Raw genomic sequence first — 25380 nt, 5'->3', positions numbered from 1 at the left:
GCGGGGGGGGGGGATGGATGGAAACATGTACTGGGCATAAAAAGTGAAGGACCGTTGTGAGATCTTCCCCATTGACAGTGGCAGAGTTGTGTGAAAAGTGTATCCAGAACAGTGTGTGAGAAAGGGAGGGAGAGTGGGTCAGGAGATAGGGGGTGTGTGGAGGGGATGGGGGGGAATGGAGGGGATGGAGGAGGGGATGGGGGGGAGTGGAGGGGATGGAGGAGGGGTGGGAATGGAGGTGGGAGTGGAGGGGATGGGGGGGAGTGGAGGGGATGAAGGAGGGGATGGGGGGGAGTGGAGGGGATGGAGGAGGGGGTGGAGGGGATGGAGGTGGGAGTGGAGGGGATGGAGGTGGGAGGGGATGGAGGTGGGAGTGGAGGGGATGGAGGAGGGGTGGGAGTGGAGGGGATGGAGGTGGGAGTGGAGGGGATGGAGGAGGTGGGAGTGGAGGGGATGGAGTGGAGGGGATGGAGGTGGGAGTGGAGGGGATGGAGGTGGGAGTGGAGGGGAGGTGGGAGGGGATGGAGGTGGGAGTGGAGGGGATGGAGGTGGGAGCGGATGGAGGTGGGAGTGGAGGGGATGGGGGGAGTGGAGGGGATGGAGGTGGGAGTGGAGGGGGGAGTGGAGGGGATGGGGGGAGTGGAGGTGGGAGTGGAGGGGATGGGGGGAGGGGATGGAGGTGGGAGTGGAGGGGATGGAGGTGGGAGTGGAGGGGATGGAGGTGGGAGTGGAGGGGTGGAGGTGGGAGTGGAGGGGATGGGGGGAGTGGAGGGGATGGAGGTGGGAGTAGAGGGGATGGAGGTGGGAGTAGAGGGGATGGAGGTGGGAGTAGAGGGGATGGAGGTGGGAGTGGAGGGGATGGAGGTGGGAGGAATGACTTGACTGTGGTGTTGCCCTCTCCCAAGGGAGACCAACCTGAATTTCACTCAGAGAAATCTTTTGTGATGAAAATGTTACAATACAGTATCTGTGTCTCTATGTGTGCGTGTGTGTGTGTGTGCATCTGTGTCTCTATGTGTGCGTGTGTGTGTGCATCTGTGTCTCTGTGCGTGTGTATGTGTGTGTGCATCTGTGTCTATGTGCATCTGTATGTGTGTGTGCATCTGTGTCTCTATGTGTGCGTGTGTATGTGTGTGTGCATCTGTGTCTATGTGTGTGTGTGTGTGTGCATCTGTGTCTCTATGTGCGTGTGTATGTGTGTGTGCAGAAACAGCATTGATGCCGTGGATGATGATGACGAAGATGAAACGAGTTCCATCCCAAGTGACGAAGAAGGTGAGTGATTGTGGATTGGGGGGTCGCTACACGGCTTGTACAGTGTTGGTGGAGGTTGGGGGGGGGGTGGGGGGGGGGGGCATGGTGGGGGGGGGGGGGGGATGGGTGGGCCTGTTGTGGACAGCACCAGTCCTCTCCATCTTACCCCTTGATACACGTGTTGTTTTTCACCGCACATCGTCTGTGTGTTTATTATCCATGCCAGGTGAAATTTAACACACAGCACATTGTCATGCGTTTTATCCATGCCAACAGGGAAAAAAAATAACTTGACTCACTGTCAGTGTGTGTGTTATACACACGGGCCAAGATTCAGCACAATACACTATCAGTGCATATGTTATCCATGCCAGCTAAAACTTAATGCTGGGCTCACTGTTGGCGTGTGTATTATCATTGCCAGCTAAAATTTAGCACATCACACTGTCAGTGTGTGTGTGTGTGTGTATTATACATGCCAGTAAAAAAAAAAGTTAACTTGGACTCACTGTCAGTGTGTGTGTGTGTGTATTATACACGCCAGTGGAAATTTAACCCTGTATGTTCAGTGTATCCACTATCCTGTTACCTGGTGACACTGGTCAGTGTATCCACTATCCTGTGACCTGATGACACTGGTCAGTGTATCCACTATCCTCTTACCTGGTGACACTGGTCAGTGTATCCACTATCCTCTTACCTGACGACACTGGTCAGTGTATCCACTATCCTGTTACCTGACGACACTGGTCAGTGTATCCACTATCCTGTTACCTGACGACACTGGTCAGTGTATCCACTATCCCTGTTACCTGACGACACTGGTCATTGTATCCACTATCCTGTTACCTGATATTGGTCAGTGTATCCACTATCCTGTGACCTGACACTGGTCAGTGTATCCACTATCCTGTTACCTGACACTGGTCAGTGTATCCACTATCCTGTTACCTGACACTGGTCAGTGTATCCACTATCCTGTTGCCTGAAGACTTACTATCCCAGTTACACTGGTCAGTGTATCCACTATTCTGTTTCATGACTGGTCAATGTATCCCCTATCCTGTTACCTGACACTGGTCAGTGTATCCGCTACCCATGTTACCTCAAGATTATCCCAGCTACACTGATCAGTGTATCCACTATCCTGTTACACTTGTCAGTGCGTACAGTAGTTAGTGTGTGTACAATCCTTAAATTAATACATCAGTGTATGTAAGCAATGTGTGCATTTGCCTTGTTATTTGACCATACACACATTCCAGGGTTTGTCACCAGTCAGAAACCAGCTAGGCCCTCTGTCACACCATGTATGTATGTGATGTGAACAGTCCTTACGATACGGACTGTGTGGATAAAAGGCGGGAGGGGGAGGGGTGTTGTAGGCGTTACTGGATCTGTGTGTCGCACTGAATGGACACATGCCTGTATTTCCTAACAGTTCAAGGGGGTAGGTGTGCTATATCATTTAACTTTAAGATTTAAGGTATGCTATATCATTTAAGGTATGTCATTTCACTGTAAAATTTAATAGAATGTACACATACTCCCATCTTAATGTATATAACTTAAATTTGAATGTACGGAAATCCCTCTTTTCTTTTCTTTTTTAACAAAATGCATGCATGCTCCTTCATTAATGAATATTTTGAGTGTAAGATAATCCCCTTTTTCCTGTTTAATTGTCAGTCCGAATGTTATTTTAGCCTGTTTGAAATACTGCAGGTTCTGTTAAAACGTTGTGAGCATTAGTGTTGATTATGTTCCTCTGTCCATTATGGATGAGGTGCTGTGTGATAACAGCTGTATTTGATGACGTCTGGTGTTGATGATGAGAGATGAGCACAGCCACCTGTGTTGCTACCCGCTGTTGTGATGAAGGTGTTCCCATCTTGCCCACTTGTCTGTGTGTTCCACTGACTGACACCAGTGTGTGTGTGGCTTGTTTCAGGTTCTATTTTTGGTAAGACCATTTCACACTTTGCCCTGTTATGTGTTTCTTCCTGTGCCATTTTGGTTTTTTTGTGTGTGTGTACATACACGTGCTGTTCTGTGTACATACATGCATCATCCTGCGCACATACATGTGTCGTCATTGTTGTGAACCATGCATGAGGAGAGTAGCACTAACACCAGAGCACTTGTCGTGGTCGTGGTCGTCGTTGTTGTCGTGCATTCGTGGTGTTGTGACAGCCTTCTTACAGTCATGGACGTCTGGAAGAAATGTCTTGTGGGGGGGGGGGGGGGGGGATGAAAGAGCCATGGAAAAGTCTCGGGGGAAAATCTGTTTTCCCTTCAGGGTCAGGAAAAGTCTTGGAATTTTTGATGAATAAAATCCTTGACCAATACCATACAATAAAAAGTTTAATACATAAAAAAAGGCCAAAAAAAAGAAGCAATATTTGACATGACTACCAGGATATTCAGTTGATCTTTGAGTAGTGGTGTAACAGATGATATTTGATTTAGTTTGGCTTGGTGTTTGGGGTGGAACATTTTCAGGGAAAGGACTGTGGGAAAAGTATGGGTCTTTGTTGGGTCACAGCTTGTGGAACCCTGGCTTCTCTCAGGATGAACTGTGGTGCTACAGGTAGTCTTGTCATGTGGCGTCGTGATGAAGCTCCATGACGCAGATCCCATTCACCTCTTCCTGTTTCACCTTCTCTGTAATCGTGTGGCCACCATTAGTGGCCTCTAGAGTTTGACTCCTTGCCCTGTTTTGCCATTCCCGTTCCAACTGTCCAGCTACTCTCTCCCTCTCTCTCTCTCACAAACCCAAATGTCCACACGCGCGCGCACACACACACACACACACACTTCATGCATGGACGAGCATTATATGTTTGTGTGTGGACAGATCGCCATATCAAAAAAGAGATGTGTACAAAGATTGTGAAAAAAAACAAAAAAAACTTTCAGAGATATTGGGATCACCAATTTCATGACAGGCGAATCTGAAATGAAATCAGGATTACCAGTGTTGTGAAAGTCGATCAGAAGGTTACCAATGGAATCAGGATTACCAATCATTCTGTGAAAGTCAAACTGGGATCACCAACATCGTGATAGGTGAAATGGGAATAGGCATATCGGGACGACACCAGCGTTGTAACAGCCCTCACTCGGTCAGTCAGTCGATGGACACCACCGACATCCTCCTTCCCCCCCCCCCCCCCCCCCCGGCCTCCCCAAGTGTCGGGCAGTCAGTGGACGCTGCTTTCTGTGTTACACTGTGTCGGAAGATGTGGAGAAAAGCAGTGGGTGGTGTGGTATGTCTTTCCGTCTTTCCCTGCCCTGCATTGTGTTGTTCTGTGGTCACCCCCCCCCAACCCTCAGGGCTCTGTGTTGTGGTGTGTTGTGCATGTATTCAGGAAAGAAGTGTACTCAGAAATACTTTGTTTTTTCATGTACATTTTTTTCTCTTTTTTTTTCTTATCTCATTCTTAATTTGTTGTTGTTTCAGTTTTTGGTTATTTGTGGATTAATTTGTTGTTTTTCTTTTCAGTTATTTGTATTCTCTTTATTGTTGAGTTGTTTGTATTCTCTTTATTGTTGAGTTATTTGTATTCTCATTGTTATTTGTATTCTGTTTATTGTTGAGTTGTTTGTATTCTCTTTATTTCTTTCACAGTAGTTGTGTTTGTGTCCAGTGTGTAAATACTCCAATGTTACTAAATCCTTGTGTTTTGTCAGACTGATGTTTCCATGAGGTAGAACATGATATTGATGCAGGTGCACTGTGTGTATGGCCAGTTGTGGGTGTTTGGGGTCTCTTTCTTCATTTGTCTGTTTGTTTGGGGGGCAGGGGGGTACTTTGTTTTTCATATTTTCATGTGATTACAAATTAAGTAAATTGTACCATTTGGTAGTTTTGTTCTGATAGTCCATGTTCGTTTCTTTGAGTTGAAGCAAAGCACAGCCCCTTCACTCCCCCCCCCCCCCCCCCCCCCCCCCACACACACACACACCTCCGTCCACACCCCTCCTGTCTCTCTCCCCCCTCTTCATGGTACACAGCAGAATGGTGTCAGCCTGTGGTGATCACGTGTACATAGTGCATGCACACTGCATCGTCACCATTGTGTGTCACTGGTTTCAGTGGTTGTGTGTCACTGGTTTCAGTGGTTGTGTGTCACTGGTTTCAGTCTCCCAGTCCCCCACAGCCTCCCTGTCTGGCCACTGTGTCTCGGTGCCTGTTGATGTGAAAGAGGCAGGGAGGGAGAGCCGTCATACTTGTGTGTGTGTGTGTGTGTGTGTGTTGTGAGCTGGCATGGACATCAGTGTGTCTTGTGTTGACCGCTTGCATGGGAGATTGGCTGGCTGTGTCAGTCTTGTGTATGTATGTGTGTGTGCGTGTGTTTGTGTGCTTTAAGCTGTTGATACAAACTCCAGCAGGGGCGAGTTTCAGGGTGAATAGAACTTTGAAAAAGGGGGAGGAAGACAGTAGGGTTTGGACAATGATGTTTATACTGATGTGCTGTTGAGTGTGTGCTTTGTGTTGTGTTGTGTGTGTGTGTGAAAGCAAACAGGCATAGGCTCATAACTGCTCTTGGAATTCCATCCAACTTCAACAAACATCGAAACCTGTGTGTGTGTCCTCTTGAAGCAAGAAATGTGAGATCCACATTAATGTAGCTGGTTTTCAGACATTTTTGACTCGCACACTTTTGTTGCCTAAGGGAACACAAAAACTCAGTTATCAACCTTTCTTCCTGCCTAACTGTCAGAATTAAACAATTATTAGAAGTGTGATAAAGAGAGAAAGTATGAGATTTCAGCATGCAATTTGAATCCTGTGGAAGATCGGAACAGATTTTGTTGTGTGTGTGTTGTCTGGTATGTATGTACAGTTTGACTTTCTGATGCTGCACAGATTTCACTGATTATATGCAGACTTGATTCCTTGAGTGCACTTTGTACAGTGTGTATCATTTTGCTTTGTGTGTCAATTCTGTTGTCTGTCAAATCTTTGTACAGTGATCATTTCCATGCAATCATTTCCTTTATGGATATGATGGGGTCTCTTCTAGTATAAATAGTATTCCTACCTCATAGAAAGTGTTTGATAATTTGTTCATAAATATGGCCGAGTGTGTTGCTGTTGTTGTTTTAATACCACTCAGCATGTAGCACTGACTGCAGCATTCAGAATTGCTGGGTCCAGGGGCAGCAACTCAGCAGATTTTGTTTGGATGGAAATGTGTTTAAAGGTTGTAAGCTTTTTCTTGTTCGTACTGGATGTATTGTAAGATACATTTGGAGCTGTAAGTAAGCACAATGTGATTTCACATTATTATCATCATCATCATTATATTTTCTTATTATTGTTATTTTCATTCTCTTATCCTCATGCCTATAGCAGAACACGTGTGTGTGTGTGTGTGTGTTATACCAAGCATCCTCTCTTTACTGGGCTTCTGTCCCTGAATTCTGCAGCAGCAGCATAATGGTAAAAATGATAATAACAATAATGATAATGAATGGTATTTATATGGCACATTTCTCTTAGTAAAAGTTACTCATTGCACTGGCAGTTGCCAATTCACATGCAGCCATGCCCAGCCATGCCCAACAATGACAAACCACACTCAACCATACATACACGCAACCATGAGTAGAAAACACCTGCAAATTAAAGATGGAGAAAAATATATCACACAAAAGAAGAGGTCAGTTTTTAGCAGGGATCTGAATGGAGGGAGTGTTGGTTGGTTCTGAAGACTTGAGGCAACATATTCCAGACACTCAAATTTTGTTAATTCTGTAAGTTCATTGTGGGTACTTTAAAGATATTTTCCCCAGAGGACCAAAAGGAACGTAAAGCCTCATGTGCTGTGAGTGCTGTGAACAGGTAAAGCAGAGGCATCCCACCCAAATGGCAGCAAGGCAAGAACCGCCTCGTACCAAGAAGAGCCATGACACCCCGTGAGTGTGGTGATGTGATAGATGTGTGTGTGTGTGTGCAACAGAACCGGAGGTGAAGGAGGCAGTGGCGCTGCACGACTTTGACGGTCGCTCTGGGCGGGAGCTGTCCTTCAAGAAGGGGGACCTGCTGATCCTCTACACACAGGCCTCGCACGACTGGTGGGAAGGCTGCTGCCACGGCCAGGAAGGCTTGATCCCTGACAAGTACATCAGCGTCAAGCAGCCACAGTGAGTAGCTCACGCATCCAGCGAGTTACACTTCCATCAGCAGTGTCAAGCATGGAAATTTCCATGCCTTTCCGGTGTGCAAAAAATGTGGCCCAGGATGGCAATTTCAGGCTTTTCCAATTGCAGGATCATTAAACACACTGATGAGATTGTCATAGATGGATATTGTGTTCATTTTGCGTTAAAAAAAAGTATTGATTATTCATGCTTTATGTTGGGTTGTTGTTTTTTTTAATTCCTACAATGATAGAGCCAGAATTTGCCGTCCTGGGGCACTCAAAGGATTTAAGTCTGATCTCTGACCACAGATAGTTAGTAGTTAGTAATAATAAAGATGAAATGTGTGTTGCCTGTACAGACATGATGATGCAGAGTGTGTTATGTGTACAGACGTAATGATGCAGAGTGTGTTGTGTGTGTACAGACGTAATGACACAGAATGTGTTGTGTGTGTACAGACGTAATGACGCAGTGTGTTTTGTGTGTACAGACATGATGACGTAGCGTGTGTTGCGTGTAGAGACATGATGACGCAGAGAGTGTTGTGTGTACAGACATGATGACGCAGAGAGTGTTGTGTGTACAGACATGATGATGCACAGTGTGTTGCCTGTGTGCAGACATGATGACGCAGAGTGTGTTGTGTGTACAGACATGATGACGCAGAGAGTGTTGTGTGTACAGACATGATGATGCAGAGAGTGTTGTGTGTACAGACATGATGATGCACAGTGTGTTGCCTGTGTGCAGACATGATGACGCAGAGTGTGTTGTGTGTACAGACATGATGATGCAGAGAGTGTTGTGTGTACAGACATGATGATGCACAGTGTGTTGCCTGTGTGCAGACATGATGACGCAGAGTGTGTTGTGTGTACAGACATGATGATGCAGAGAGTGTTGTGTGTACAGACATGATGATGCACAGTGTGTTGCCTGTGTGCAGACATGATGACGCAGAGAGTGTTGTGTGTACAGACATGATGATGCACAGTGTGTTGCCTGTGTGCAGACATGATGACGCAGAGTGTGTTGTGTGTACAGACATGATGATGCAGCGTGTGTTGCCTGTGTACAGACATGATGACGCAGAGTGTGTTGGTGTACAGACATGATGATGCAGAGAGTGTTGTGTGTACAGACATGATGAAGCAGAGTGTGTTGGTGTACAGACATGATGATGCAGCGTGTGTTGCATGTGTACAGACATGATGATGCACAGTGTGTTGCATGTATACAGACATGATGACGCAGAGTGTGTTGCATGTGTACAGACATGATGATGCACAGTGTGTTGCATGTATACAGACATGATGACGCAGAGAGTGTTGTGTGTACAGACATGATGATGCAGCGTGTGTTGCATGTGTACAGACATGATGATGCACAGTGTGTTGCATGTGTACAGACATGATGACGCAGAGAGTGTTGTGTGTACAGACATGATGATGCAGCGTGTGTTGCCTGTGTACAGACATGATGACGCAGAGTGTGTTGCATGTGTGCAGACATGATGATGCACAGTGTGTTGCATGTATACAGACATGATGACGCAGAGTGTGTTGCATGTGTACAGACATGATGATGCACAGTGTGTTGCATGTATACAGACATGATGACGCAGAGTGTGTTGCATGTGTACAGACATGATGACGCAGAGTGTGTTGCATGTGTACAGACATGATGATGCACAGTGTGTTGCATGTGTACAGACATGATGACGCAGAGTGTGTTGCATGTGTACAGACATGATGATGCACAGTGTGTTGCATGTGTACAGACATGATGACGCAGAGTGTGTTGCATGTGTACAGACATGATGATGCACAGTGTGTTGCATGTGTACAGACATGATGACGCAGAGTGTGTTGCATGTGTACAGACATGATGATGCACAGTGTGTTGCATGTATACAGACATGATGACGCAGAGTGTGTTGCATGTGTACAGACATGATGATGCACAGTGTGTTGCATGTGTACAGACATGATGACGCAGAGTGTGTTGCATGTGTACAGACATGATGATGCAGAATGTGTTGTGTGTACAGACATGATGCAGAGTGTGTTGCATGTGTACAGACATGATGATGCAGCGTGTGTTGTGTGTACAGACATGATGAAGCAGAGTGTGTTGCCTGTGTACAGACATGATGAAGCAGAGTGTGTTGGTGTACAGACATGATGAAGCAGAGTGTGTTGCATGTGTACAGACATGATGAAGCAGCGTGTGTTGCCTGTGTACAGACATGATGAAGCAGCGTGTGTTGCCTGTGTACAGACATGATGATGCAGCGTGTGTTGCCTGTGTACAGACATGATGATGCAGCGTGTGTTGCCTGTGTACAGACATGATGACGCAGAGTGTGTTGCATGTGTACAGACATGATGACGCAGAGTGTGTTGCATGTGTACAGACATGATGATGCAGAGTGTGTTGCATGTGTACAGACATGATGACGCAGAGAGTGTTGTGTGTACAGACATGATGACGCAGAGAGTGTTGTGTGTACAGACATGATGACGCAGAGTGTGTTGCATGTGTACAGACATGATGATGCACAGTGTGTTGCATGTGTACAGACATGATGACGCAGAGTGTGTTGCATGTGTACAGACATGATGATGCAGCGTGTGTTGCATGTGTACAGACATGATGATGCACAGTGTGTTGCATGTGTACAGACATGATGACGCAGAGTGTGTTGCATGTGTACAGACATGATGATGCACAGTGTGTTGCATGTGTACAGACATGATGACGCAGAGTGTGTTGCATGTGTGCAGACATGATGATGCACAGTGTGTTGCATGTATACAGACATGATGACGCAGAGTGTGTTGCATGTGTACAGACATGATGATGCACAGTGTGTTGCATGTGTACAGACATGATGACGCAGAGAGTGTTGCATGTGTACAGACATGATGACGCAGAGTGTGTTGCATGTGTACAGACATGATGACGCAGAGAGTGTTGCATGTATACAGACATGATGACGCAGAGTGTGTTGCATGTGTACAGACATGATGATGCAGAATGTGTTGTGTGTACAGACATGATGCAGAGTGTGTTGCATGTGTACAGACTTGATGATGCAGAATGTGTTGTGTGTACAGACATGATGCAGAGTGTGTTGCATGTGTACAGACTTGATGATGCAGAGTGTGTTGGTGTAGAGACATGATGAAGCAGAGCGTGTTGCATATGTACAGACATGATGACGCACAGTGTGTTGCATGTACAGACATGATGAAGCAGAGTGTGTAGTGAGTATAGACATAAGGACGCAGAGTGTGTTGCATGTACAGACGTGAAGAGGAGCGTGTCAGCCAGGGTGGGGGGAGGGAGGAGGAGAAGAGCAGCTCCACTCAGTCCCTGTCGACCAGACCCATGGTGCGGCAGGTCAGCAACGACTCAGGCTTGGAGACCTCGGACAAGTCCACCACCTCCACCACCACCCCTGCCACCACCCCCGCCACAGCCACCAACACCACCACCACCACCACCACCCAGCCCAACATCATCATCCGGGAGACGGACATCATCGGGGTGGAGGACCCCACCACACCCCCATCCACCCCACAGAGCGGCGCCGGCACCCCCCGCGACCTGACCTCCAGCCTCTCCAGCGGCAGCGACCTCTCGCCCATCCAGGAGGACCACGAGCTGAAGCGGCAGACCACCACCACCACCACCCCCTCCTCCCCCTCACCGTCCTCCCTCATGGACTCTTCCTCTGTGTCAACGTCCGCCACGGACAGCGGTGCCGACGAGCTGTCGCTGGACATCGACAACGCCCTCGAGGAGGTGATGGCTGGGCTCAAGTCTCTGGAGATGCAGCAGAAGTCGGACAAGCGCATGAGCCTCCCCGTGGTCAAGCTGAAGCAGACACCCAAGCACACGCCGGACCTGGTGCTGGACCTGCCTGAGGGATCCAACTCGCCCTCCTCGCAGGACTCCTCTGAGCCAGACAGCCCCACCACAGCCGCCGAGACCTTCGCCCAGTCCAACCAGGGCACACTGAAGAAGGCCGGTGGGCCAGTTCTCATCCCTCCGGCCATGCCCCCTGTTCCCGTGCTGGGATCATCAGGGGTCGGGGGTCAGGAGGGACGGAGTTCGTCCTTCAAGAAGCGTTCGGTGTCTCCCCCGTCGTCGTCAAACCGGATGAGTATCTCCAGCGAGCCGGGTGACCTGGCGCGGGAGGCGGTGGCCAAGTCGATCATGTCCACCTTCGCCTCCTCCTCCTTCCACCGCGGGCAGCAGGTGAGCATGCCCAGCGTGCACCAGGGACTGTCGTCGCGCCAGGACCTCAGCGGGAAGACGCCCAGCCTGTCCAGCTTCGGCAGCGGCCTTGGCAGCGTCATCGGCAGCGTGGTCAGCAGCACCAGCAGCCTGGCTGGAAGCATGGGGCTAGGAACGGGGCTGGGAGGTGGGGGAGGTGGAGGGGGGGGTGAGCTGGAGGAGGGTGGAAGAGGCAGCCCCAAGATCCCCACCACCCCTTCCCAGACCCCCACCCCGCCCCCTGTGGCCCAGAAGCCCAAGCCCCCGGTGAAGGTGAAGCCGCCGGTCATGAAGAAGCCCGGCAAGGCCGACTCCCCTGCTCCTCCTGCCGCCTCCCCCCACTCCCTGGACTCGGCGCCCAAATAATGGGCGTCTCTCCCCCGCCCCCCACCCCACCCGCTCTGCTGTCCTCCCCCCTCCCTCCCCCCATGTCTGTTCACTGTTGGAGGTTTGCTTGCCACAGTGCTTGGACAACACCAGCATGTTGTCGCTGGGTGTTGGGCTGTTAGCGTCTACGCAGCAAAATACAACAGTGAACAAACCTGCCAAAAAAATGAAATGGGCTGGGAACCAGCTGTATTATGACCGTTCTGCTCAAAAGGTGAATCTGAAACTGTGTATGGTCAACCTGAAGAGTGTTCCGCTTGGTTTTTGTGTGTAGAGAGTGGAACCCTGACAGTGCACAGCATTACACTGTTAGAGTGGAGTATAGTCAGTTGGTTTTTTTTGTACAAAAAAAACACAAAACAAAAAACCGGAAGTCTTAGTTAATGTAGTGTGTGGACAGGCGTCATGAGGGCTCCACACAGAACGTGTGCATTCATGAAATTTGTACCAAGCATTGAAATGTGGGAAGATGTGGGTCTTCCATTGTGTGCTTCGATTCATGGTGATAATCCAGCGTGTAACGTTTATACAGAGGATGTGTTCTGATTATGTGTGTGTTGCGACATGGGAGGAGGACAGGTGTAGTGTGTGCCGTGTTGCCGACGATGGTGGTGTGTTGAGAGTGCCGCTAGTGTTGTAGTGCATGAGTAGCTTCCTCAGGGAAACACCACCATCACCCGTTCTCCATACCACTGTCCCACTTCTTGTTTCTTCACCAACAGGTCGGTGCGTGTGTGTGTATGTGTGTGTGCGAGTCCAACAGGAGGACATGGTTCATTGGAAGTTTGGCTCACTTTTCCACTTGTAAATATTAGTAACCATGTGAATGGATGGAAGTGTATCAAGGCATGATCGTCCTTCACTTGTGTGTGTGCTTTGGACATGCACTTCTAGCAGAGGTCTTTCACACCTGCTGTGGTGTGACCAGTCTCAAGGGAAAGCCCACACGTGTGCCTGTGCCTGTGGACAGGGTTGTGCATGTGGGGGATGGTTCAGTGATGGGGAATTCCGTCTCGTAGCACAGTGTGGGCGCATGATCTCTGAGCAACATTTGTACTGATTGTAGTGTTCTGCCGCATTATTCGCCTATGATCCTCACTGCGCCGTGATTACATGACTGTTATTTATGTACACGTACACATTTAAGCCACTAGTATGGCACTAGAGAATTTCAGACTGGCTTCCCCACACAAACATAGTGGTCTGTCTTATCTAAATTAGATGTTCCCACGTCCCATTGGACGCATGAGGCATTCACAGCACACCATAGTTCGCTGTCCTCAGTCAGTTTACTGGTGTCACCCCTTCATCTGTTGACAAGTCGGAGGTCTCTCTCTACTGTTTGCTGTAAGTTGATCTGAAGCCATTGATGGCTGTTTGAAAAAAATAGGAAGCGCAGTCACTGTATGGTTCAATGGTGGCAAGTACCCGGGTCAACAGTAGGAGATGCCGTGCTGTATTATCACTGCCAACACCTGACTCACTGAAACAGCAACATTGCCAGAGCTTTGGAGAAGTCTGGACCAGCTTAAAACACTGCACACCACCATAGGCAACCGTTGATTGAGTAGTCTGAACATTAGTGGCAGTGCTGTTAGGTTGGCCCACACAATTGTCTTTTTATCCCCAGAAATATGAAATGCTTAAAGCTATAAACTACTTCATTGCACTCGTCCTTCCCTCGAAGGACATAAGCGTTGTGAATAACAGTGGTACATAGATCTGGAACTCTTCTTGTTGAGAGTTTATGACTGTTGGATGTGAACACAATGTGATTTGCATACTTTTCCTTGCCACCCTCTTAGCCATTTTCAAACAGAACCAAGATGATAAACAACACACAGTACTGGCAATGCATGTGTGCATTTCTCAAATACCTTGTATGTAAAGCATGACAGGAAAATGTTTAATATGACATATTAGTTTAAACTTTAAATGTCTTAATGATTTGTGTTATGTTGACAGTGAATAAGGAAAATTTAAGTGAACAAGAGCATATAAGCAAAAGAACTGTGTAAAGATGCATAATTATGTCCTTATCTTCAAAAAACACTACCGAAGAAAGGAAGATCAATAATTTTCTCCTTAGCTTTAAAGAATTCTACCAACCAGGTTGGTTAATACCATGACCTTTGGGTTACTTGTGTGGGGTTAGTTGTCATCTTTCACAAAAAAATGACTGTTATGTTACAAATCAAAAATCTTAAGGTGTGCACATGAAGAATAATGTGTCATCATAAAATATATATATTTGACCCTTTTAGTACCAGAAAGACTGAGTAGGTTTTCGTCTGACAGTTGTTCTGGTTCATGCAAGGCTCTGTTCAACCAGTTTCAAAGTCGGTTTGCACTGCAGATCGTTCACAATGTACTGTCCACTTAGGTGTAATACATTTGTCATCAGCCATGAACCCTAAAAATCACCATGGTAATGATATTAATTATTGACATTTCCATGTATTGAATAGTGCCAGTGTGTAACATACGGGATATTTTCACATATTCTGATAATAGAGTTATGCTGTTCTTGATAATGCATAAGGTTCAGTCCTTGGAGAATAGATCATTTGCATTTTTTTTATTAATTTAACACCGTGTGTGAGGGTTTGGTTTGAATCCCATCTCACCCTTTCTCTCCAGCTTGACTTGAAAATCCGAGCGTCTTGTCATTGGAGAATTAATTGAGGTCCCTTATGCAGCACACACTTGGTGCACTGAAAACCCATAGCGACATACGTTATCCACTGGAAACTTTCTGTTGAAGAAACCCACTCTGATTGCTACACTAATGCATACACTCAAGGTGTGACAACCGCATTGAGTTATGCTGCAGGTCGAGCATCTTGGTCCCAATGCAGTGGCACTTCCTTGAGAAAGTGAAACACCAGTTTCCACTGTCTTCCATTGTTTTTCAGTCTGCTCAGTGCTCAGTAATCCACTGCCGCAACACAGGGGTCAACAGGGTTGATTTCTGTGTGACTCCTTTAATTTACATCCCTTCTTTGGGTCTACCAACATCTCTTGCCACACAAGATGGTCAGAATTCAGTCTGTTGTCTCACTCGCATATAGTGCAGATAGATCTCAGCTTTGTTGTCTCACAAAAAGTGCATATATATAGATTTGAGACTTTCAGTTTTAGTTATTAACAATTTCTCACGCTGCAGTAAAAATGTGTTGTAAATGTGCACCTGCTTTCCTCAGACAAGGATTGTTGTACTGAATTGCAATGTTTGTTTTTTAAACTAAAGTTTTTGATTGGTGATCTTAAGGGATCGTTTGATTGCAATGGTATGTTGGCTATCATTCAGGGTCAAAATGAGAGAATAGAGATGTTGAATACTTCTTTCCATTTTTGTATTTTTATATTTCATTATCAGCAGTTCTTTGAAAACAGTGTACAATACAAAGGAGTGTTCGACATTTTTCTTGTCCAGTTGAACTGTCGTCATTTGTAACTAATTCTTTCAAATAATTTTAAAGCCAGCCCCCTGGCGTTGACACCAAAGGGTTAGTGCTGATGGACTGATTAAGCGCCATTCCTTGATCCGGTAGGTTCTGTTCTGGGCACTGATAGGAACGTGTATTTGTCTACAAGGTGTCGTCGAAGTCTATAGAGCTGTCTGAGAAGTCAACACATTGATATATTAATATTATTATATATGATGATTTTAACCCAGGTCGAGATCAATTGCTTGAAGTTTCCATACTAGCACATGTAACACAAGGATTTTGGGCTGGTGGATCAGACTTGCTGTTTTTTGTTTTATCTTCCCCTCAGCAGAAAGAGGTAATGAACACACACACAACATCAACTCTCATGAGACAGAAGAGAATATTGAGTGGTTTTGAAATCGTGATTGGAAGTGAATTTCTACATTCATTATGTAATGCAGGTTGTTTTTTTTCCTTTTTCTCTTTCTTTCTTTTAATCCCTTAAGTACAGATAGTATGAAAACAAAACTCGAAAAACTAGAAATGTGAAGTCTTCCGGTACCTGTGTCATCAGAGGCTTCAGTGTCATTCGTGTGCGACACGGCTTTAGACAGCTCCTTCACATCAGTGGCCACAAACGTTTATTAAGTCTTTTTCACAAAAACCTCCTGTATGTACTCAGCTGCACCAGTCTGTCATGATCAATCATATGAACCACAAAGCCTTAAATCAGAATGCTGGTGCATCCACTTGGGGCTGGGATTGAGGGGTTATTGTAATGAGACCGAGTTTTTGTTTATAGCCTGATGGGTTTATCTCCCCTGGAGTCCACCCATGGGATGCCTTTCAGTATAAATTACCATTCCCACCTTCTGGAAATTCTGTACTGGAAATTTCCTTTTGTATTGCTCGTTTAATTTCTGCATTCCCTGTCCAGTCCCCTGTCTTTTTTCCAGCAAGCTGTGACACTTTCTTTTGCTTTGTTTTGTTTTTTCTCTCTACAGCAGTTTGTGCTGTTTTGCTCTGGCGATAAGATAGTGAGACTAACACTGGGCTGGGCAGATAGTGAGACTGAACACTGGGCTGGGCAGATAGTGAGACTGAACACTGGGCTGGGCAGATAGTGAGACTGGACACTGGGCTGGGCAGATAGTGAGACTGAACACTGGGCTGGGCAGATAGTGAGACTGAACACTGGGCTGGGCAGATAGTGAGACTGAACACTGGGCTGGGCAGATAGACACTGAACACTGGGCTGGGCAGATAGTGAGACACTGAACACTGGGCTGGGCAGATAGTGAGACTGAACACTGGGCTGGGCAGATAGACTGAACACTGGACAGATAGTGAGACTGAACACTGGGCTGGGCAGATAGTGAGACACTGAACACTGGGCTGGGCAGATAGTGAGACAACACTGGGCTGGGCAGATAGACTGAACACTGGACAGATAGTGAGACTGACCAATGGGCTGGGCAGATAGTGAGACACTGAACACTGGGCTGGGCAGACAGTGAGACTGAACACTGGACAGACAGTGAGACTGAACACTGGGCTGGGCAGATAGTGAGACTGAACACTGGACTGGGCAGATAGTGAGACTGGACACTGGGCAGATAGTGAGACTGAACACTGGGCTGGGCAGGGCAGATAGTGAGACTGGACACTGGGCAGATAGTGAGACTGAACACTGGACTGGGCAGATAGTGAGACTGGACACTGGGCTGGGCAGATAGTGAGACTGGACACTGGGCAGATAGTGAGACTGAACACTGGGCTGGGCAGGGCAGATAGTGAGACTGGACACTGGGCAGATAGTGAGACTGGGCAGATAGTGAGACTGAACACTGGGCTGGGCAGATAGTGAGACTGAACACTGGGCTGGGCAGATAGTGAGACTGAACACTGGGCAGATAGTGAGACTGGACACTGGGCAGATAGTGAGACTGAACACTGGGCTGGGCAGATAGTGAGACTGAACACTGGACTGGGCACAAGCTGTCCTTTCTGCGGTGTTATTTACCTATGTATTTTTTTTAATGCCTTTTTTGTTTGAGGTACCTTTTTCTTTCTTTTTTTCATCCTTTTTTAACGGAAGGGCTGACATCCTGAGCACAGCCTGGTCTTATTTGCCTTCAGGAGCTTAATGGACAAAATAACATGTCATGAACTGCGTTTTGCAGGTTTTTCTTAAATCTTTTTATTTTGCTTTTTTTTTTTTTGTAGATACAACAATTTTGTGTCTGAAAGACAGTTGAATGTTCATAGTCTGGCATTGTGGACATGGCCATGTGCAGTAGGCAACAATGTCCAATATTATGGTCCCTGCAGGATGGCCATGTGCAGTAGGCAACAATGTCCAATATTATGGTCTCTGCAGGATGGTGGGCAGTTTATTTCATAGTATTGAAGGTGTGTTTTCCAGTTTTGCCTTAGGGTCTGAATGGGATGGAATATACTGTTTGGATGGGAAATGAACCTCCCAGATAACGTAGCATCATTTATTTTGTTTCATTATTTATCACTACATTTAATTTTGTTGGACAAAACCTAAATTGCAAACAGTTATCAATCTTAAGGAAAATGTGAACAATGGTATGCGATTGTATGCGATTGTACTTCAGAATCAGTCCTGTATATAATTGGAAGTGGATGGCATTTGTGTTAAAAAAACTTGAGTCTGTGGAATTAGTGAAGACAAAAATTCTTGATGCTAAGCAAACTTTGAGCTGCAAAGGATCATGTGTAACTGCAACCCACACTCCTGTGCCATTGTGATGGATACAAGCAGCTGGGAGGTTCCATTTATGTCCCCCTTGTTGTTCTGTTGATACATGTTCTGTCCCTGAACATCCATCAGTGTGTCAACAGCATGGAGGTTTCTCACAGGGTTTGGCCAGGCTTCTCTTTTTCTGTTCACACTGACCTCTGCTGACGGTACATAGCGGGGTCAGATGGGTTATATTTAGCTGGGTCTTACTGGTCTGATACATAGCTGGGTCAGATGGGTTATATTTAGCGGGGTCTTACTGGTCTGATACATAGCTGGGTCAGATGGGTTATATTTAGCGGGGTCTTACTGGTCTGATACATAGCTGGGTCAGATGGGTTATATTTAGCGGGGTCTTACTGGTCTGATGGGTTATATTTAGCTGGGTCTTACTGGTCTGATACATAGCTAGGTCAGATGGGTTATATTTAGCGGGGTCTTACTGGTCTGATACATAGCTGGGTCAGATGGGTTATATTTAGTGGGGTCTTACTGGTCTGATGGGTTATATTTAGCGGGGTCTTACTGGTCTGATACGTAGCTGGGTCGGATGGGTTATATTTAGTGGGGTCTTACTGGTCTGATGGGTTATATTTAGCTGGGTCTGACTGGTCTGATACATAGCTAGGTCAGATGGGTTATATTTAGCGGGGTCTTACTGGTCTGATACATAGCTGGGTCAGATGGGTTATATTTAGTGGGGTCTTACTGGTCTGATGGGTTATATTTAGCTGGGTCTGACTGGTCTGATACATAGCTGGGTCAGATGGGTTATATTTAGCGGGGTCTTACTGGTCTGATACATAGCTGGGTCAGATGGGTTATATTTAGCGGGGTCATACTGGTCTGATACATAGCTGGGTCAGATGGGTTATATTTAGCGGGGTCTTACTGGTCTGATACATAGCTGGGTCAGATGGGTTATATTTAGCTCGGTCTTACTGGTCTGATGGGTTATATTTAGCTGGGTCTTACTGGTCTGATACATAGCTAGGTCAGATGGGTTATATTTAGCGGGGTCTTACTGGTCTGATACATAGCTGGGTCAGATGAGTTATATTTAGCGGGGTCTTACTGGTCTGATACATAGCTGGGTCAGATGGGTTATATTTAGCGGGGTCTTACTGGTCTGATGGGTTATATTTAGCTGGGTCTTACTGGTCTGATACATAGCTAGGTCAGATGGGTTATATTTAGCGGGGTCTTACTGGTCTGATACATAGCTGGGTCAGATTGGTTATATTTAGCTGGGTCTGACTGGTCTGATACATAGCTGGGTCTTACTGGTCTGATACATAGCTGGGCCAGATGGGTTATATTTAGCTCGGTCTTACTGGTCTGATACATAGCTGGGTCAGATGAGTTACATTTAGCGGGGTCTTACTAGTCTGATACATAGCTGGGTCGGATGGGTTATATTTAGCGGGGTCTTACTGGTCTGATACATAGCGGGGTCTTACTGGTCTGATACATAGCTGGGTCAGATGGGTTATATTTAGCGGGGTCTTACTGGTCTGATGGGTTATATTTAGCTGGGTCTTACTGGTCTGATACATAGCTGGTCAGATGGGTTATATTTAGCGGGGTCTTACTGGTCTGATACATAGCTGGGTCAGATGGGTTATATTTAGCGGGGTCTTTCTGGTCTGATACATAGCTGGGTCAGATGGGTTATATTTAGCGGGGTCTTAATGGTCTGATACATAGCTGGGTCAGATGGGTTATATTTAGCTCGGTCTTACTGGTCTGATACATAGCTGGGTCAGATGGGTTATATTTAGTGGGGGTCTTACTGGTCTGATGGGTTATATTTAGCTGGGTCTTACTGGTCTGATACATAAGCTGGGTCAGATGGGTTATATTTAGCGCGGTCTTACTGGTCTGATACATAGCTGGGTCAGATGGGTTATATTTAGCGGGGTCTGGTCTGATACATAGCTGGGTCAGATGGGTTATATTTAGCGGGGTCTTACTGGTCTGATGGGTTATATTTAGCGGGGTCTTACTGGTCTGATACATAGCTGGGTCAGATGGGTTATATTTAGTGGGGTCATACTGGTCTGATGGGTTATATTTAGCTGGGTCTGACTGGTATGATACATAGCTGGGTCAGATGGGTTATATTTAGCGGGGTCTTACTGGTCTGATACATAGCTGGGTCAGATGGGTTATATTTAGCGGGGTCATACTGGTCTGATACATAGCTGGGTCAGATGGGTTATATTTAGCTCGGTCTTACTGGTCTGATACATAGCTGGGTCAGATGGGTTATATTTAGCTCGGTCTTACTGGTCTGATACATAGCGGGGTCTTACTGGTCTGATACATAGATGGGTTATATTTAGCTGGGTCTTACTGGTCTGATACATAGCTAGGTCAGATGGGTTATATTTAGCGGGGTCTTACTGGTCTGATACATAGCTGGGTCAGATGGGTTATATTTAGCGGGGTCTTACTGGTCTGATGGGTTATATTTAGCTGGGTCTTACTGGTCTGATACATAGCTAGGTCAGATGGGTTATATTTAGCGGGGTCTTACTGGTCTGATACATAGCTGGGTCAGATTGGTTATATTTAGCTGGGTCTGACTGGTCTGATACATAGCTGGGTCTTACTGGTCTGATACATAGCTGGGCCAGATGGGTTATATTTAGCTCGGTCTTACTGGTCTGATACATAGCTGGGTCAGATGAGTTACATTTAGCGGGGTCTTACTAGTCTGATACATAGCTGGGTCGGATGGGTTATATTTAGCGGGGTCTTACTGGTCTGATACATAGCGGGGTCTTACTGGTCTGATACATAGCTGGGTCAGATGGGTTATATTTAGCGGGGTCTTACTGGTCTGATGGGTTATATTTAGCTGGGTCTTACTGGTCTGATACATAGCTGGTCAGATGGGTTATATTTAGCGGGGTCTTTCTGGTCTGATACATAGCTGGGTCAGATGGGTTATATTTAGCGGGGTCTTAATGGTCTGATACATAGCTGGGTCAGATGGGTTATATTTAGCGGGGTCTTACTGGTCTGATACATAGCTGGGTCTTACTGGTCTGATACATAGCTGGGTCAGATGGGTTATATTTAGCGGGGTCTTACTGGTCTGATACATAGCTGGGTCAGATGGGTTATATTTAGCGGGGTCTTACTGGTCTGATACATAGCTGGGTCAGATGGGTTATATTTAGTGGGGGTCTTACTGGTCTGATGGGTTATATTTAGCTGGGTCTTACTGGTCTGATACATAAGCTGGGTCAGATGGGTTATATTTTGTGGGGGTCTTACTGGTCTGATACATAGCTGGGTCAGATGGGTTATATTTAGCTGGGTCTTACTGGTCTGATACATAGCTGGGTCAGATGGGTTATATTTAGCGGGGTCTTACTGGTCTGATGGGTTATATTTAGCTGGGTCTTACTGGTCTGATACATAGCTAGGTCAGATGGGTTATATTTAGTGGGGTCTTACTGGTCTGATACATAGCTAGGTCTGATACACAACTTGGTCAGATGTAGCTGGATCACATGGTTCTGATATGTTTGGGTCGGTCAGATGGGCTGATACTCAGCTGGGTCACAACATTGGGCGAGGGAAAATCACTTTCTCTCCTTGTTTCTTTTTGGTGGTGGGCGTTTTTTTTTGTAATATAAAAAAAAAAAAAGAAAAAAGGCGCATTATGCTGTTTCAGCAGCTGTTTTGGGGTGGGTTCCCCCCCCCCATTCATCTTCCTCTGTGCCAGGTGATGAAATGCATTTTTTTTTTTCCCCCCCCCCATCAGTCTTCTTGTGTACCAGGTGACGAAAATGTTTCATTCTCACGTTTCCATCAAATGTTTTCTTATTGCTACACTTGTACCGATTTTTGTTTTGATATTCATTGCCAAAACCTCGACTATTGTCTGTATCGATTTTCAGCTATAACCCTTTGGGGGGGACGGTCAAGGGGGGGGGGGGGAGATGCACATATGGTTCATGTATTATTCATTCTGTGAAATGTATGAACAGTGACTGATACATTTTGCATTGGAACAGTCAAAATGATTAGCCGAAGGAAATGTCAAATATATCTATATATACTGGTTTTTAAATGACATGTAATTTTTTGCTTCATTATCCCAGATGCTGTGTCATCCAGGATACTACTTTTTATATGGTGCAATTTTTTTTCTGTGCTCTTCACGAGTGGATGAATGCCAGACATATGAATGTTGCCTTGTAATTTAATGATTAAAAAAAAAAAAAATGCATTGTATGGAAGTGATTTTGTGTCCTCAGTAATGCACAACACAGAAAATTGAGGAGTTTTATTATACTCCCAGTTCCGTTAAATTAATCATGTCAAACATGCAAACCAGGCCTATCTGTTTGCGGCAACTCCATAAGAGTCTATTAGTGTGCCCATCTGCCAGCAAATGAATAGTCCTTTCCAGCTGAAGCTAATACTCAGGATGACCAGCAAAGAAATGCTCAATGTGAAGCACTACAATAACCGTGGGGACAGACAGATGGGCTGGCATTCCACTTCGACATGGAAAGTATATTTAACCAAACTGGGAGTAAATACAACTCCTTTTGGTGTCATATAACATGTCAAACTGATGCAGAGTTCAAAGTGAAAGTAGGGCAGTGCCCATTGGTTCATATGGGGAACCCTTGTAACAGCAACAGCCGAGTTAGCCACGACAAAGGAAACCCCTAGGAACCATCTGCCATGAGCATACAGACTCCCTGATGTGGAAATTCAAGGGAATCTCCGAACGGCAGAAAGCTACATCTAAATCCAGTCATGCACAAAGTGCTGAAAGGTGGCCGGAGTGGCAATAGCACATGAAATGAAATTATGGTGCTTAGAGCCTCGCCGACCACTAAGGCCATCTCAAGGCTATCGCCATGTCAGTAACTACTACAAGGATAAAAAAACAACCAATTAAAACGAGTCACCACTTCAAACTTTCCACTCCAAAGTTAAAAAAAAAAAAAACTTCCATAGTTTAAAACCTTCAAATCTGGTTAAAAATGTTCACTTCTTTTAAGAAGTCCATCAGCGCCCACGGAGGGACATCACGAAACAATAGCACATGCCTCTCGAGCTCTCAGAAACCAGCAGCAAGGGAACTGAAAATGCCTTACATTCTGATCTGTAGGCGTTCCCACCCGGCTTTCTGAACCATCTAGGGCAGAATCGGGAAATAAGGAAAAACATAACTGATCAGCTTCCTCCAGTCCAGAGAAAAAACATTCACTAACCAAGCTTCTGGGTCTGAAGCTGGTGTGACAGAAATCCAGGGTCATCTGGTGACCCTGTGGTGAAGAGAACCACCATCTGTGGAGACAAACACCACATCCCCTGCAGGGTGTCCAGGGTCACACCACATCCCCTGCAGGGTGTCCAGGGTCCACTCCATGTGAGGACACTCCAACCTGCTGCAAGCGCCTGCCCCAAGGTCGGCACTGTCCGCTATCTGTCTTGCTGTGAGCTCAATGCCCTTGTTGCCATGGCAAAGGAGAACCTGTGCTCACTGTGTGAGGTTTTCAAAAAGACGTGCAGCAGGTGTCAACAGGCCCATTTGTCTGCCTCAGTCAACAGCTTGTAAGAAAGGGTGGCCAAGGTAGGATGGCAAAGCATCGAGGGAAAAGCCCCCTGGAAGAGTCATTGAGGCACTACCCCAGGAGGACAGGGACAGGCACAGGACTCTACACTGGGCAGGGGGAGAGAATAATTACCCCTGGCCATGCGGGTGGCTATCATCAGCCACTCCTGTGTCATCTGTCGGACATATGAGAAGCAGTGGACCTGGAGGTGGCGCTGTGCTGTTGAAGAAGGGTTAATGGCGACAGTGTGGCGTGAAGGGCATATCTGGAGAGCTGAGGGCAGAGTGACCCCTGTGGAGAGGGTCAGCTCCAGAGCCGCCAGGTCAAGTGGAATCGGCCTGATCACAAGCTGAACATGGACTCAACCTGTCATCAAGGAGAAAGGAGGCATTACTGTCTGTACTGGGCAGGTCCCCCTCACACCTGGCCACACCCAATGGGGTCTCCAGATCTGGGTGTGCAGCCTAGTGGAAAGAAGAGTGGGCCAATCAAAAGGCTGGTAGGTTGTCTGCTGATTATCCCCTTCATGCCTGCTGCAGGTCTGGAGCCCTGACCACAGGTCCGGCGCCACCTACAATGGTTGTGCCAAATCTGGTCACTCTGCGCCTCTGGAGATGTTCAGGAAGGGACCCATGCATGTTTGGAGGGCATGGACACCCATTAATCTCCCGCTGCAGGAACCAGGGTGAAAAGAAGCTGCAAGCTTCACCGACCTGGGTGGGTTGACCCAGAAGTGGTCAGTCCCAAGAGGGAGGCTCTACTGACCCTAGACACCATGCAAGGGGACCCCAAGGGAAAGGGTCCTCGAAGGAGAGGTGCAGGTGACCAGGGAGGCTGCACTGGCCGACGACTGGTCGATCACGGCCAGCCCATCAGTGCACGCTACCCGGTAAGTGGTGTGCAGCAGAGTCAGTGCAGGCTACCTGGTAAGAGGTGCGCAGCAGTCGAAGAGGATGAGGGGTTCTGCCCCAGGCCTCCAAGCATGCACACTAGTTGCACAAGAAATGGTGAATCCACCACCCATGGGGTCCAGTTATCTCATGAGACCCTCAGGACCCCCAACAAGGGAGAAGGAGACCCAGCAGGAGTGAGGTCCCGTCCAACTTGGTTGTTGGGCCCGTGGGCAGACTGACAAGTTGACAGGCCAGAAGCCACCTGATGCACAAGGGTGGTGCCATCGCCTGACGCACAGGGAGTCCTGCATGCAGTATTTCATCCCATGGAGATACAGGTTTCCAAGGGCTGGCAGCCTTAGAAGTAGCCCTGATGGGCCAGTGTTCCGCCCTCCACTCGCAGCGACCGAGTCCTGGTGGAAAGAAATACTGGAGGTAAAGCCGTGCTGGGCCAAGACCCGAGGGGCTGGTCCCCTACTAAGCCCTATGCATCCCATGAGTGAAAGCACATCATCATCTCCCAAGGGTTAGCGGAAACTCATGGCTTTTGTGAGTTTGTAAGGGATCAGGAGGTGCAAGGACCTGTACAGGAGGTGCTGGTGAAAGTGGGTTTT

At 46.8% G+C, this 25380-nt stretch overlaps 1 protein-coding gene across 6 annotated transcripts in view; it reads left to right on the top strand.

The window, feature by feature from the left end:
- The window catches only part of LOC143284931 (SLIT-ROBO Rho GTPase-activating protein 1-like), a 308900-nt gene extending 295094 nt beyond the window's left edge, over positions 1 to 13806 (top strand). For all 6 annotated transcript variants that reach the window (XM_076592085.1, XM_076592088.1, XM_076592086.1 and 3 more), the window contains 3 exons: positions 1208 to 1275; positions 7224 to 7407; positions 10719 to 13806. In XM_076592085.1, coding sequence (XP_076448200.1) covers positions 1208 to 1275; positions 7224 to 7407; positions 10719 to 12057 — 1591 coding nt within the window. In that variant the 3' untranslated portion in view covers positions 12058 to 13806. The remainder of the gene's footprint in view (positions 1 to 1207; positions 1276 to 7223; positions 7408 to 10718) is intronic.
- The last annotated feature ends 11574 nt before the right edge of the window (positions 13807 to 25380 follow it).

This window comes from Babylonia areolata, chromosome 8 (genome assembly GCF_041734735.1).
Source record: "Babylonia areolata isolate BAREFJ2019XMU chromosome 8, ASM4173473v1, whole genome shotgun sequence".
NCBI classification, from domain to species: Eukaryota; Metazoa; Mollusca; class Gastropoda; order Neogastropoda; family Buccinidae; genus Babylonia; species Babylonia areolata.
This window is presented reverse-complemented; position numbering and strand designations above follow the sequence as displayed.